Source organism: Stenella coeruleoalba (assembly GCF_951394435.1).
Source record: "Stenella coeruleoalba genome assembly, chromosome: 10".
Classification (NCBI taxonomy): domain Eukaryota; kingdom Metazoa; phylum Chordata; class Mammalia; order Artiodactyla; family Delphinidae; genus Stenella; species Stenella coeruleoalba.
In genome coordinates, this window is record NC_137156.1 from 4,045,335 (window position 1) to 4,061,492 (window position 16,158).

The 16,158-nt window shown below is 47.0% G+C and overlaps 1 protein-coding gene across 1 annotated transcript in view; it reads right to left on the reverse strand.

The window, feature by feature from the left end:
* The window catches only part of LOC307192364 (peptidyl-prolyl cis-trans isomerase A-like), a gene marked incomplete at its 5' end in the record, with an annotated part of 59,708 nt that extends 43,781 nt beyond the window's left edge, over positions 1-15,927 (reverse strand). The window contains one exon of the mRNA XM_079933199.1: positions 15,847-15,927. Coding sequence (XP_079789325.1) covers positions 15,847-15,927 — 81 coding nt within the window. The remainder of the gene's footprint in view (positions 1-15,846) is intronic.
* Positions 15,928-16,158: the final 231 nt, after the last annotated feature.

The following is a 16,158-nucleotide window of genomic DNA, read 5'->3' on the forward strand; positions in this document are numbered from 1 at the left end:
TTTTCTGGTTGAAAAGCGCCACCGAAGGCTTTTATGCTGAAGCAGGAGAGCAGCCTTCTTCTCACCTAGGACGATATACGGGGTGAGCTGCAGAAGAGACGGAGGGGAGACACAGATCAATTTCACTTCTCCTGGCAGAGAGGACGCTGTGCACAGAAATATCACACAGACTAGAGAAAGGCCTTCATTCATGCCAAGACGGTACAAGGATGGAAAGCAGGGTGACTACTGCCGTGCCCCCAGGGGCCGAAGCCAGCTCTGGAAATGGAGGCAAAAGGGCCCAACTGGAGGGTGCAAACCTGGCCTGTAGGGGGCAGCATTGTTCAGCCCCAGCCAGGCGTCAGAACTTGTGAAAGCAGCCCGAGTGGCCAAATCTTTCCAAGTTTCAAGAAAAGCCTAGATAAAATAGTTAGCTAGTGGGAAGCAGCCGCATAGCACAGGGAGATCAGCTCGGTGCTCTGTGACCGCCTGGAGGGGTGGGATAGAGAGGGTGGGAGGGAGGGAGACGCAAGAGGGAGGGGATATGGGGATATATGTATATGTATAGCTGATTCACTTTGTTATACAGCAGAAACTAACACACCATTGTAAAGCAATTATACTCCAATATAGATGTTAAAAAAAAAAGAAAAGCCTAGAGATTGTCATACTGAGTGAAGTAAGTCAGAGAAGGACAAATATCGTATGCTATTGCTTTTAAGTGGAATCTAAAAAAATGGTACAAACAAACTTATTTACAAAACAGAAGTAGAGTCACAGATGTAGAAAACAAACTTGTGGTTATACCAGGGGAGAACGTGGGGGAGGGATAAACTGGGAGGTTGGGACCAACATATGCACACTACTGTATATAAAATAGATAACTAATAAGGACCTGCTGTACAGCACAGGGAACGCTACTCAATACTCTGTAATGACCAATATGGGAAAAGAATCTAAAAAAGAGTGGATATATGTATAACCGATTCACTTTGCTGTACAGCAGAAAGTAACACAACATTGTAAATCAACTATACTCCAATAAAAATTTTAAAAAAGAAATTAAAAAAAAAGAAAAGCCAGAAAACTGGATTTTTATTTGAAATCTCACCTACTTTAAAAGGTCGGCAACACACCTAAAACCCCCTTAGAACGCTGTTCCAAGAGGCTCTCTGCGATTGACACTTCGCAGTCCTGTATAAAAACCTTTCATTAAGGCAATGGAAGAGGGAACAGTGTTATTAACACAGTAGACGGAAGGAAAAGGCAAATTGCAAGTCAGTGGCAAAGGGTTTTTATGAGAAAACTTCTCTAGAGCCTCAACATTGGAGCCAAGCTCTGAAGCTAATGTGTGTATGTCAGAAGGTTACTAACCTCAAATCTGGAAGTTAAAACCAGAGTTCTATCAAATAATGATTAATAACAGTTGAAGCTGAATATGAAATCACAGCAAGAGGTTAAATATTTATGCTGTTATTTGAATCAGAAGTAATACTCCGGTAGAAATTTCATGAATGGCTGAAATGATGTGTTTTCTGTTGGGTCTCTCTGTGATTTGCAGGTTTAAGCAGTTGGTCCACATGATCATAAGTCAGGTGCCATTGCTCACCTGGGGGCTGCTGTTGACATTCTGGACATAACGTCTAGAAAGAAAGGAGAAGCCTTTTAGGGCAAACCTCGCGACCTCTCACTTAGAACACGATGGGAATTTTCAGTAGTATTGGAGTTGCCACACTCTGTTGAGTTTGGATTTTGCTTCCTCTCACAGTAATCTTGCTTGAGGTAGTATGTTTATTACCCCCAACTAGCTTCACAAGCTGTAATATACAGGATTCTATTGCATCCTGGTGGGGGATCAGATTTGTGTCCAGAACTATTCATTCCCAGCCACCTGCACCCTCACGTGCAGCGCATACTTCCCTGGCCTTTGGTTTCAGGTGTGGCCTTGCTTTAGTCAATCTTATGTTAAGAGACCTGATGTGATCAAGGGCTGGAAAGCACTTGTGTGACTGGGCGTGTTCTCTTCACTCTGCCATCTCAGGGAGATGCACTTTCTCTAGGTAACCGCTGCCTCTGCAGCCTGGGAGGAACACATACAGAGGCAGACCCAGCCGCGCCCATGGCTGAGGCAATGTGCCCCACGAAGCCCAGCCCAGGTGAGCTGCCCCAGCCAACTCGCAGGTGCGAGAGAACAAATAGATGTTCTTTCAAGAAACTGAGTTTGGGGAGTGGTTGTAGTTTAGCACTATTCTGGCACTAGCTAATTGATACCATCCTTTTCAGAGTGAATTAGGCTTTTCGTCTTTTAACTGGTCCCTATAATTAGTCTGCTTAGTTGGGGTGTAAGAGTTCCACTCGGGATGTGGGGAGTAGGTATTTTAAGGATTGGGAGAACTGGACAGTACTCAGAGGGTCTAAGTTAAGCAATGGGTGTACTTTATTTTTTTCTTCTTCTTTTTTATTTTTATTTTTTTTGCGGTACGCGGGCCTCTCACTGTTGTGGCCTCTCCCGTTGCGGAGCACAGGCTCCGGACGCGCAGGCTCAGCGGCCATGGCTCACGGGCCCAGCCGCTCCGCGGCATGTGGGATCTTCCCAGACCGGGGATCGAACCCGCGCCCCCTGCATTGGGAGTGTGGAGTCTTACCTGCTGTGCCACCAGGGAAGTCTCAAGATCTGGCTTTTTAGATCCTCTTTCCCCTCAATTACAGGGTCTCATTTGCATGACTTGGATCAGGGACAGCAGCCCTAGTTCAGTTAGGCATCTCAGGGGCACGGGGCTGGCACACAGTAGGCTATCAGTAAATGTTTGCCCGATCGATGTTTGTAGAATACCTGAGTTGATTGATTTTCCCTAGAGGAACATTTCACACGTGTTATTTATTACTCCTCTGGACGTCCCTCTTTCAACTCTCTTTGCCTTCGTATTCCCAATCTTCATTCTCTCCTGTTTTTTCTCTTTGAGAGCTTGGCTAGCACTGGTTCCTAGTGGTCCCACTGTGAACGGCAAGGGGGCTGTTTGTGGAGGTTGTGTAAGAGGGATGCCCCTGCAGTGCTGGTGACCAGACGACGGTGCCCTGTTGCGTCACTCACACGTGCGGTGCAAGCAGATGTCCCCCTCGGATACTGAAGCCTTATTGTGAAGGAGCTCGGAGACCCAAGCAGAGAGCCAGACCCACCCAGAGACAAGAGGAATTAGAGATATAAATTCAGCTGCAGTGGCAAAAGGAAATCTGGGTCCCCTAAAGCAGGTGACGGTGCCGGTCACCTTGCTCCTCCAAAGCTCTCACACACCCCAGGTGGAGAGCTAGGGATCCAGAAGGCGACTCTGTGAGTCTGTCTCACTCCTTAGGAGGGGTGGTCGGCTTGCAGGGGCTCCTTTTCACTGGGCTAACGGAGAATGTGGCACACAGGTGCCCGATGAACATGGGACAGCTACGCACAGGGCAGAGGGTGGGAAGTGTGCTGGAGGGTCAGAGTCCTCGGGCCCAGGCTGCCGGGAAATGCTTCGGGAGGCGTCACTGAGCGGGGGGGTGGCAGCTCTTGTAGGACACATCTGCCGTCACCTCTCACGGCTTCTGTAGGTGATGCGCTCCTCCGTAAGCAAAGATGGTGCCACTAAGCACGTGAGCATGTGAGCTGGTGCTCCTCCTGTGATGAGTCATAAGGAAGCTGCGTGGCTAATTAAACGAACGCTGACGGGCTAAGGCAGGAGCTTCTCAGTTCAAGTGTTGTCTCTGTTACTGGCAGCTTTCAGACTTTATGCCCTCATTTAACTTCTCGAAGGATCTCAATTTCCCCAGCTATGAAAATGAGACTCCGTAAGGTGGCTTACCTTCCATTTCTAACATCGGACAAATGAATTCCTTGGGTGGGACTGAAAGTTGATATCCTATGTTCATGTCTCAGCTCTCCGTTAACTTCCCACTCTTTTGACCTCACTTGTCCTCCCATAAAAATAAATTTTTAATCTAAAAAAAAAAGACCATTTCTAGGTTGATTTACCTTTGACCTTCATCTAGGGCAGCACAAAAACGCTAATCTTGAAGAAGAGGGTACTTCTGTTATTTTTTTTCCTTTTCTTTTTTTCCCTGTGACCATATGAAATTGGGGCCACTGGCTGGTTTGACAGGTGTGTCTTGAGGATGTGATACAGTGGAAAATTCACAACATTTCCCTGAATATATTATTCTAGTATTTGAAATGCTTCCCTATTTCGGCCCTATCAGCTTTTTAAATATCATATTTTCTTCACACCCTGCATTCCAGCCACTCCAGAGGATCCACTGGGGTCCTCCCGGCCTCTCACGCCCTTGACTTTCTTATGCTTTTCTTTTAGGTTGAAATGTCTTTTCTCCTATCCCCACCCTGCTCATTTTCTTTTCCCTCCACTTGGGTTTTTTTTTTAAAGTACCTTCTCAGATGTCAGTTCCTGGGTAAGCTTTCCTCCACCTGCCCCTGGCCCAGTCCATCAGGAAGACACAGGCACATCCTTGCCCGTCCTCCTCCTTTCCTGGTCCACAGTTGTGTGATGTTTAAGCGCATTGCAGTTGCTGCTTCCTGGAGGCCCCTCCCCTTCAGGCAGGACCTTGCCCCTAGCGAGCATCTTTACAATATCCAGCCAAGTCACTTTGGATTAAAGGGCAAGGGGACATAACAGCTCAGCTTGAAAAAGTGAAGATAAGGGTCAGCGAAGGTGGAAGCCCATCCCCCCCCCAGGTGAGCAGGGCTGGTGCCGTGAGGGTCCCCAAGCCACGCTTGAAGAGGTTTGTCCTCTCGTCACAGGACCTTGTGTCCTTTCAGTGCATTTTGGAACAGATGGGCGCCTTCCAAACCCCAACGTCGAGAGCTAAGACGGGAGGCGGGGGTAAGGGCAGCAGCTGAGCACAGCAGAGCAGTGAGAGGCGGGATGAACAAGGGCTACAAGTGCATCCCAGAGACAGTGTCACCGCGTGGCTCGCCAGCGACACGGCCTCCCGGTCACACGGCGGCCTCACACGGCATGTACCTAATGACAGACGTGTGTGACAAACCAGGACAGACAGCAGGCTGGGGAAGCCTGGGGCAGCTTCAGCAGGTCTGAAGCAAGATATGAAACTCAGCCCCCGGAAGCTGGGGACGCCATCCCACCTCACGTTCTGTTCCTCTAGGAATCAGGCAGGGCCGGTGCCACATGAACCCTGACCGGCATCCCCTCCACCCACCCCAGAGGGGCTGAGAGAGACCGAGACTTCGGGGCTGTGCCCCGCTGGTCCCAAAGAGTGTGGAGGGGTCCACTGGAGCCTGGGGAGGGTCAGGATGCCGGACACCACATCCTCAGATACCCGGCTGTCTTATCTGGGGCCTCTGGGGGCTGCTACCAGGGCGTGGCGGTGGAGAAGGGACCGTTCTGCTCTGCTGTCACTGTGGTAAAGCTTCCGTGCCTAGGAGGGACACTACTTCTTGGCATCCTCCCTTCATAAGGGTAACTGTTCTTTCTTTTTTTATTGAAGTGTGTGGCTGGTGTACAATATTGTGTTAGCTTCAGGAGTAGAATACACATTATTATATAATCATTCAGCAAGTGATTCAGTTATGTCTATATTATTTTTTCAGATTATTTTCCATGATAGATTATTACAGGATATTGAATATAGTTCCCTGTGCTCTACAGTAAATCCTTGTTGCTTATCTATTTTATATATAGTGGTGTGTATCTGTTAATCCCATCCTCCTAATTTATCCCTGTCTCCTCCACCTTTCCCCTTTGGTAGCCTTAGGTTAGTTTTGTATGTCTGTGAGTCTGTTTCCGTTCTGTAAATAGATTCTTTTGTTTTTAGATTCATTATTGTTTAGATTCCACATGTAAGTGATATGTAATATTTGTCTTCGTCTGACTTACTTCACTTAGTATGATAATCTCTAGATCCATCCATGTTGCTGCAAATGGCGTTATTTCATTCTTTTTTATGGCTGAGTAATATTCCACTGTATATATGTACCACATCTTCTTTATCTGTTCATCTGCTGATGGGCATGTGTTGCTTCTATGTCTTGGCTATTGTGAATAGTGCTGCTATGAACATGTCATTCCTATTAGAACAGCTAAACTTAACAGAGAACGTACTGAGTGCCAAGTACTGTAGAAGCCCTTTATAGGATTATCTGATTTAATTCTCCCAACAGTCTTATAGGGTGGGTGCTCTTATTATCTCCATTTGACAGATGAAATGGTTAAGGTTTAAATTAGTTGAGTAACCTGCCGATGTTCACTCAGCTAATAAGACAGGACTGAGACAGGGACTCAGACCTAACTGTCCTGCACTTTTAGCCTCACTGTACTTTTTCCACCCAAAACCTGGAGAGAAAAACAGGAAGCAGGGCCACAGTGCGGGGGGGGGGCATTTAAGTGGGGACAGGTGACACAGGAGCACCTGAGGAAGCTACTTCAGAGATACCTCTTGTTCATCCTCGACCCAGACGGTGAGAAATCAACTGGGAAAACTTCCGGACCCGCTCCCCTAGTGAGTGTTTGGAGATGGGGCTCACGTAGGTAGGGTCCTCTTGTCTGCCACATGGCATGACCCAAACTCAAGGAAGGAACTGTAACCATAGCAACCATGATATACCCATAGACACAAGAGACTTCTGTCTTAAAAAACAACTGCCAGGGTGACTTACCATCGACATGCAGGTCGGGGAGTGAAAAGCCAGTGGAGAAATTTGGTGACTGAAATATTGCCCTTCAACCACGCAAGTCTGAAGTTGTAGGCAAAGGGAGACTCAGGGGTCAGACAGTTCAGGTCCCCTTCCAGGAGCCATCAGTGCTGGGGTCAGTAGGTTTGGCATCTGTCAGCATCACTGTTCTCTAAAACCCTCGACGTCTTGCCTTGTCACATCCCGTTGAAACCTACAATTTCCTTCCTCTTGCACTGGCTCACTTGCAATGTTAGTAAGCAACTTAAGAAGTGAATTATACTAATTTTGCTTATCCCTGAAGTGTGAAATTTTAGAAGATGGTGCCAAATGAATGATCATGTATGTCTCTCGTGCCTTTTTTTTTTAGTTTGTTCATTCTTAACGACACTTCTCTGCTGTGTAAATTTCTCTAAGCAAAATGAAGGATGAAAACAATTATAAAATTATCCAGAAGTACAGGTTTCAAATGCCGATAAGAAGAAGACAGAGACTTTTATGGATCTGTAAATGCATATTTTTTGTCCAGGTAAATTCTAAGCCAGTTGTTCGTTGTGTAGAGACACCAGCTAGGTTATCAGCTACAACAAATCGGCACAACTTTTGCTGATGAGATAAGACTGAAACACAGTTATCACTGAAGGTAGGATGGAATCTCATCTTGCGCATGCAGTGGAGTCTAAAGTCAGAGTACGTTGATCGTGAAAATTGAATGGGGTCAAAGCTAGCCTTGAAAATTCTTTAATTATTCCATAAAGAACAGTATCTATGATATGATATGTGCAACCTGTATCATATAGCCATTGACGCAAATTCACTGCATAACAAACAACCCCACAATCTCCATGGAAACATGGAAAACAACAGTAAGCATTTAATGATCGCTCCTGTGCCTGTGGGTTTGTTGTAGCATCTCTGCTCCGTGTGCCTCATTCTGGGGCCCGGGATGGAGAGGTCGTACCTGTTTAGAGTACAGTCTTCCCACGCTGAGAGCAGATGCACAAGAGAATGAGCCTGGTCACATAAGTGCATTTGGAGCCTCTCCTTGTATCAACGTTTGCTAACATCCCATTGACCAAGGACAGTCACGTGGCCAAGCCCCAAATCAAGGGGCAGGGGAGTACAATCCATGCAGCACGAGGCCACGGCCAGATGTGTTTCTCTAGCACCAAGGAGTCAGGCAACAGGACAAACGGTTCAAGTTGGCACAAGTCATTCAGGTAGAGTATTTTTAATTATATAAAAGACATGGTTCCAGCTCAGTCAATGGAGCAAGTGAAATCTGCGCGTGATGTCATTGCCCCTTGAAGACAACGTGTTTGCTCAGCTTTGGGGTCTGTTTCCTTGTTATACCTGCCCTCTAATGGCCAGGGAAGTGTGAGAAGCAACCCACCAGCTCACCAGCCCGCCTTCCCACCCAGAGGCTCTGAAGATGTCCTTCTCCCTCCTGGCCATCGTTTCTGCTGAACTTTTGGGCTCCCCCTCTACACCCCACCCCCGCTCCTTGCTGCCAACCCGATCCTCGGGTCCCATTCCTGCCCTCCCCCTGACTCCCTTGGACCCCATGCTCTGCACCTGCCCAGGTGGGACTTCCGTTTACCCCCAGGCGCTGGACAGCTCCTCCCCTTCCCCCCTGCCCATTCCAAGACTGCCAGAACACTGGACCCAGGGTCACCTGGAAGGGAGGTCACCTGAGACTCAGGGTCACCTGGGAGTGATATTGGACAACACGACCCTTAACATCTCACTTTTCCCTAAAATGTCCAGTAAGGTGAAAATGATCGAATAGTCATGATTCATTCAGGAAAAAACAGACAGGAAGTATTTTGAGTAGAAACAGATTTAATTCGAAGAAGCACATGGCGGTTGAGTAGGGCTGGGGACGTCTGCTCTCAGGAAATCTGGAAGAGCAGGAATCCCAGGGGAGCTGCCACCGGACTCCAGCTGTCTGAAGCACCAGAGCAGGTGGTTCTCCGGAGGGCGTCTCAACGCCACCAGCAGCTGCTGACACCGACTTCAGCTACCTACCCGCAGTGCACGGCTCTTGAGGAGATTGCCCCTCTCCCTAAAACTACAGCAAATCATCTCAGCCGCTTGACAGAGGTGATTTTTTTCCACTTGTCTTTGGAAAACCCTAACCCTGACCCATACTGGGAAAAGAAATTGCAGGCTTTTCTCCGGCGAGGCATAAATCAACCCAGAAGGGGCAGGGATGATGCTGGCTTGACACAGACTGTGCGGAGAATCCAGCTCACCTTCTTCCCATAAACTTCCAAACTGAAGCCATCACCCTACCACGCTCCTGCCCAGCCCGATGCAAGGGAAGATGTATTCCGCCTGTTCACTGGAGGGGGAAGACACAGAGTTCCATATGTCACTCCATCCTGACCAAGACAGAAAGTGACATTTAAAAAAGTCATCCGGATCATTTGCTAATTCTAGAACTTGCAAAGCTCTGATAGACCCATTTATGTATTCATTTATCTAAACTGAAGATTAATATTTATAGTTAAGGGATTGTCTTACTTGGATACTAAATTTTTAAAAAAATGTACTGAGTCTTTACATTATTTCAGCTGAATGCAATAGAATATTGAAGTTTTCACAAGACTCCTCTGTACGGTAAAACCTGAAAAAACTCCTCCTTATGTCTTACCTGAAAGAAGGAGGAAAATTCTTCTGGCATTTATTCCTCTCCTATATGGTTTCTTGCCTTTGTTCACATATTATTTTATACTAAAGAAAGCTTTACATTCTAATCATAAGTCCTACTGGAAAATCGTAGCCACCATAAACAATGATTCTCACCCCCATCCTCTTCAGTATTAGAAGAATCTAGAAAACATATAGAATATGTTTGGAACAGACAGGAGTTAATTATATATGGCCCCCAGGGAAATTCTTATGAAGTAAAAGTTAAGACATTTGAATTCAAAACCGTTTTGATCCTGGAATGTAACCATTTATTAATTTGTCCATTCATTCAGCAAACACACGTTGAATACTTACCCTGTGCCTGGTGAAGTTGTCTACGGGTCCTACCCTCAGGGTCCCTGTCTGGCAGAGGAGCTCCCAGTTGGGGTACCAAAGTCTCTGAATTGCCATACTTAAATAGCATGTAGCACACAAGCATTCCCCTCTCCAAAATGAGTTAGAGGAAACTCTCTGTCTCACCAAATAGTGCTTAGCTTTCCCCAGAGAATTACCAAAGAGCTCTTTCAAAGTGGTGATGAGATTGTAATTTCCAAAACTGCAGTTACGCTCCAGTTTGTAGAGAAGAAGCGACACTGCCAGCAGGTGGCTCTGGCGAAGCCATGAATGGGATGGCTGGATGCACTTGGTCTTGACCAAAGGCACTTGGGCGCCCCTCCAAGTTGCCCGGCTTTTGGGGGTGGGGAGACCAGGTGACCGGATTCCATATTCTTCAGAGGATGTAAATGCCTGTGTTGTGATGATTCTACTTTTGCAGAAACATCTTACTGAATCGACTGTTTAACAAGAGGTTGACGTTTATAAATATGCCATAGACCGAACTCTGCAAAATATAGATGGGCTCTTGTTTTATAAGAGGATAACGTCGTATCCAACAGTGAAGCTGTCATAGAGCCAGAGGACTCTTCAGAGAGCTGCTAGCGTACCACCAGCAGCCGACCAGAGACACCCATAGAAGGTTGGTGCTGCAAGACCCCTTGTATTTTAGAGCCCTGTGCCCCGCACTGAGCTGAAGGCTGAGTGGACCCTGGTCCCAGGCTGCCCAGATGATTCTCATCCCTAGGGCACCCCACGACAAGGAGACACACAGTCGGTGCTCAAGATCTTGAGAAGAAACGACTTCCCCATCATCACCCCTTTGCTTATCAACCGTTACCGACTGCGAATCTATTTGAAACATACCAGAAATGGCATTTTACAAATTACAGAGTTAAATGGAAACACTACAATACTATCTATAGGAAGAAACGCTCCAACACACACATTTTAAAACAAAGCTCAGAGAGAATGTTGCTAATAACTGCAATGTGTAAAGTGGCAGCATTAATACAAAAATGAGCCTACAATTTTTTATAATCAAGGGTCTTAACAATACAGTTAATGGTTTGGAGCATAGGGTTCAAGTTAGGTCTAGTTTCAAATACAGTTTCTATTACACACCAGCTTGGAAACTTGTGCAGGTTACTTCACCTCTCTGAGCCTCAGTTTTTTCATCTATAAAATGGGGGTGTCAAAATGAGAGATAATCTATGTGAAGTACTTAGCCTGGTATTGCCATATACTATGTATTCATTAAATGTTAATCACAATACACATAATGTAGATTAAATAAATTGTCACTTGGGTAACAGACAAAGCCTTAAGAGGTTAGTTCCAGTTATCGTGGCCACGATTCCAGGTAGCATTTCCAGCAGTTTTGACATAGTCCTTGAAGTGTAAGCCCCTGCCTGCTGGATTTCTCTAGAGGTGCTGGAGTCTGTACTCGAAGTCTAGCATAGGAGCTTCTGGTGGTTCACAAAGTTTAAGTTCATTTACCAACACTATTTTCTATTTCTTTTCTGAAAAAAATAGAGAAATTATGGAGCTTCAATACTTTAGCATGTGGAAAACTCAAGGGAGTAGAGGATATTTCCAGTTATGAGGAAGTATGAGTTAAATAATGTACATTAGAACGATTTTAAGAGTTTGGCCGGTCTAGCCGATGTAACCACGAGTTGGATTTTCCTGTTGGTCTCGGCACCAAGACTCCAAGGCCAGGCTGGCCAGAAATGTCCAGGATGAAATCACATGAAGCCCGTGGACATGGCTGGTTCTGAGACCCAATTCAAAAAGAGAGACCTCAGCCAGGGGGAGAGGCACCTGTGCATCACAGGTGGGAAGTGGGCAACAGGTCATTATTCTGGGTTAAGGGTTAGTCAAGGGTTAAGTCTGAAACCTGCCTCTGTCCAGCCCCACTTCTTACTGGCTGTGTGACCTTGGGCAAGTCACTTAACCTTGCGAAGCCTCAGTTTTGTTAATGGTAAAGCCAGATGTTCTTAATCACGAGCCTGGCCCAGAGCAAAAGCATAATAAATGTGATGAAGAGATAACTCAGTGAAGACATTGAGACCTGCAAACAAAAGCCCCAGCAAACCAAGAGGCCACGGGTAGGGCGGGCTCCACACAGCAGGGCTGCGAGGCCTGGATCAGCTCCTATGGGAGAAGGTGAAGACCCACTTCCCTGCTCTCCACATTCCTGCCATTTGCCATCACTCCTGCCTGATTCAGGCTCCTGTCATCTCATACTGGGACCTCAGTGGTCTCCTGGCCTCCTCCAGCCATCCGCATGGCAATCCATCCTCCCGGGTGCTACCAGAAGACATTTCCTATGACCAAGTTGCAAACCCTCTGAAAACACTTTGACAGCAGTTCTAGCAAGATCCTGCCTAGACTCCTTGGCATGACCATTGCCTTCCATGACCTGGCAAGGGCCTCCCTCTCCTGTCTCACCTGCACCCATAGCACATGGGCGAGTCTAGGAGCCAGAGAAAGGCAAGCTGTACTCTGCAACTCCCCAGACGATGAGACACTTGCTGGGGGCAGAGAAAGGACATTTACCTAAGCACTTACCTTATATCAGCTCTCACCTGCATGCACAGCAGAGTCACCTGGGGAGTTTCTAAAATATGCCAATGTCCAGGCCACACCCCAGACCGACTATATCAGAGCCTCTGGAGTGGGACCCTGGCATCAGTATCTTTAAGCGCCTCTGGTCATTCCGATCTGCGGCCAAGGTTGTGGACCACAGCTATACACTCACTCTCCTGTTTTATTTATTTATTTTTAAATTTATTTTTATCGGAGTATAGTTGATTTGCACTGTTGTGTTAGTTCCTGCTGTGCAGCAAAGTGAGTCGGTTATACATATACACATATCCACTCTTTTTTAGATTCTTTTCCCATATAAGTCATTAGGGAATATTGAGTAGAGTTCCCTGTGCTATACAGTAGGTCCTTATTAGTTATTTATTTTATATAGAGTAGTGTGTATATGTCATCATTCTTATCTTTTAAAGGAAGGAGTCTTATCACTTATTTGAAGTCCAAATACGTCAGCCTCAAATTTTAACATCAACCACCTGCTAATCATTGCTTACTTTGGGGAGGAACAGCCATCAGTTTCAGGAAGTGGGTGTCAGGGCAGTGAAGATGCGCGATCAATTCAGAAAGTCGGAGGTCAGCCCATCTCCGGCAAGACCTGTGGTTTTATGAAAACCCTCCTGGATGTCAAGGAACGGGAGCCCTCGTGGCCCGGGCAGCTAGGTGGACAGCCTTGTCCCGTCCAGCTTGGCTCAGCAGGACCCTAGAGGGGAGGGAGGAAGTGACTCAGGGCTGCCCTCTTTCCAACAGCCCAACAGGGCTGTAACCTTTTGTGAAAGGACAGGTAAAAATAGCAGCAGGACTTGAGGAAGAGCTCAGAATTTTTAGCTTCTGAACCATCCAATTATATAACCGAGGGTAAGCGATCCGAAGAAGGGCGGGTACGAATCATTCGTCATCCTGTGCGTACCCTGGGCTGGGTGCCCTATGGGGCTCTTCTCACTCAGTCCTCACCAGGACCCCGTGAGGTCGGTGTGTCATCTCCCTTTTATAAACGAGGGCCAGTGACTGAGAGCAGGCAAACAGCAGAGCTGCGGTGACTCCTGGCACCTGCGCGTGGAAGGCCCGCTGTGCCCATTTGCTAGTCAGCTCCTTGCATTGCGCGCCCCCGGTTCAGGCCCAATACAGACACGGAGGCGGGGACTTCTCCAGGGACCACCACACGCCTGGCTGCGTCCTAGCACCCGTGTAACGATGTGGAGAGAGGTGAGAGCAGGGCTTGAAGCAGAAATTCTTATTTCTCAGCCCCTTTGCTGGTTCCTCCTCTTTCTCCAACGTCTTTTTTTTTTTATAAGGAGATTAAAGACAAAAACATTTATTTATTTATTTTGGCTGTGCCGGGTCTTAGTTGAGGCGTGCAGGATCTTCCCTGCGGCATGCTTTAGTTGTGGCATGCAGACTCTTAGTTGCAGCATGCGGGATCTAGTTCCCCGACCAGGGATTGAACCTGGGCCCCCTGCACTGGGAGTGCAGAGTCTTACCCACTGGACCACCTGGGAAGTCCCTCTCCCCGACTTCTTCATGTCGGGGTGCACTGGGGCTCAGTCCCCGATCCTCTTCTCCGTCAAGGCATTTTCTTCCTTCAAATCCACCCATCTACTAATCCTCCCCATTTTACATCTCCAGCCCAGATCTCTTGAACCCCAGATGTGCTCTGCCGACCCACCGTCTCCCTTGGGCATCTAATAAACCTCTCAGATCCATACGTGGGAAAGCTGAACTTGCAGTCTCTCCTCTAACACCTTCCCCACCTGCAACCTTCCCCATCTCAGCTGATGGCAACTCCATCCTTACAGGTGTTCAGGCTCACGAGTCTGGACTCTACTTTCTTTCACAATCCACATCCAGCCTTCCAAGAAACCCTATTGACTCCGCCATCAGCATATACCCAGAATCTGACAACTTCTTATATTTCCACTATTAAGTTCAGGGGGCTGGCTGTCCAGGATCAAAGGTGCTGAGAGATCTGGTATCTGGTGAGAGTCCTCTTCCTTGTCTGCTGATGGCCTTCTTCTCCTTGTATGCTCACGTGGCTGAGAGGTAGAAATCATTTTTTTTTTAACATCTTTATTGGAGTATAATTGCTTTACAATGGTGTGTTAGTTTCTGCTTTATAACAAAGTCAATCAGTTATACATATACATATGTTCCCACATCTCCTCCCTCTTGTGTCTCCCTCCCACTCTCCCTAGCCCACCCCTCTAGGTGGTCACAGAGCACCGAGCTGATCTCCGTGTGCTATGCGGCTGCTTCCCACTAGCTATCTATTTTACGTTTGGTAGTGTATATATGTCCATGCCACCCTCTCACTTTGTCCCAGCTTCCCCTTCCCCCTCCCCGCATCCTCAAGTCCGTTCTCTAGTAGGTCTGCGTCTCTTAAACACGTTATTTTCAGTGTCTTCATATATATTGGTGCTGTTATTTAATGTCCTGATAGAACCTTTAATGGCAAAAGCCCCATGAGGACGACAATATACATGTTTTGCTGGTCACTGGATTTCAGGCACTAACACAGTGTACATAGTGGGGATGTCATAAATATTTGATGAATAAAGGAAACAAAAAAGGAATAAGGAAGGCAGGTGGGAAGGAAGAAACTAATATTCTCAACCAAGCTCATTTACTATGATGAGTTTTGTGGGACATGGAAATAAGGTTTTTTTGTTGTTTTTTTTTGCGGGACGCGGGCCTCTCACCACTGTGGCCTCTCCCGTTGCGGAGCACAGGCTCCGGATGTGCAGGCTCAGCGGCCACGGCTCATGGGCCCAGCCACTCTGCGGCACGCGGGATCCTCCCGGACCGGGGCACGAACCCGTGTCCCCTGCATCGGCAGGCGGACCCCCAACCACTGCGCCACCAGGGAAGCCCTGGAAATATGTTTTTAATGCCAAACTTTTCTTTCTGTATTTAACTATGGTCCTAAATCTGAGTTGCCACAATGCACAACTGACCAGTGTCTGCAGAATGTGAGCTGCACACACGGCGTGGATATAATTTAGGCATAGATTTGTTTCTAAAAAACACGGAAACATTAAATTTAGAAGTTGGGTTTATCCAGACAAAGCCTAATAGATTTGCTAACCAAGATATTTACAATCGCAGCTGAACTTAGATAATTTAATATCTCCTAGTTCGGGCCAGGCAAAACACTCAAGGGCACAAGAAAAGATCTACAGTTGACAATAAATAAATAAAGTTACGTAGGCACACAGGCTTCAGTAGTTGTGGCACGTGGGCTCAGTAGTTGTGGCTCGTGGGCTCTAGAGCGCAGGCTCAGTAGTTGTGGCGCACGGGCTTAGTTGCTCTGCGGCATGTGGGATCTTCCCGGACCAGGGCTCGAACCCATGTCCCCTGTATTGGCAGGCGGATTCCCAACCACTGCACCACCAGGGAAATCCCTAAATGATGCCTTTTACTTCAAGATGTCCATTTCTGTACGTGGAAACTCCAAGTTTCAGATGTAGATGGTCCCTGGCTTACGGTTGTTCAACTTTATGATGTTGTGAAAGCGGTACGCATTCAGTAGAAACTGAACTTCGAATTTTGAATTTGGATCTTCTCACAGGCTGGCGGTACGTGATGATATACACTCTCGTGATGCTGGGCAGCAGGTGGCAGCTGTGGCTCTCAGTCAGCCCCGCCATCACGTGAGTAAACAGCCCGTACATTTACCACCATTCTGTACCCAGACAGCCATTCTCTTTTTTTACTTTCAGGGCAGTAGTCAATAAATTACACAAGGCAGTCAATACTTTATTAAGGAATAGGCTTTGTGTTAAATGATTTTGCCCAACTGCAGGCTAATGTAAGTGTTCTGAGCATGTTTAAAGTAGGTCAGGCTCCAACTGATTCCTGTCTTAAAAGACCTGTTTTGA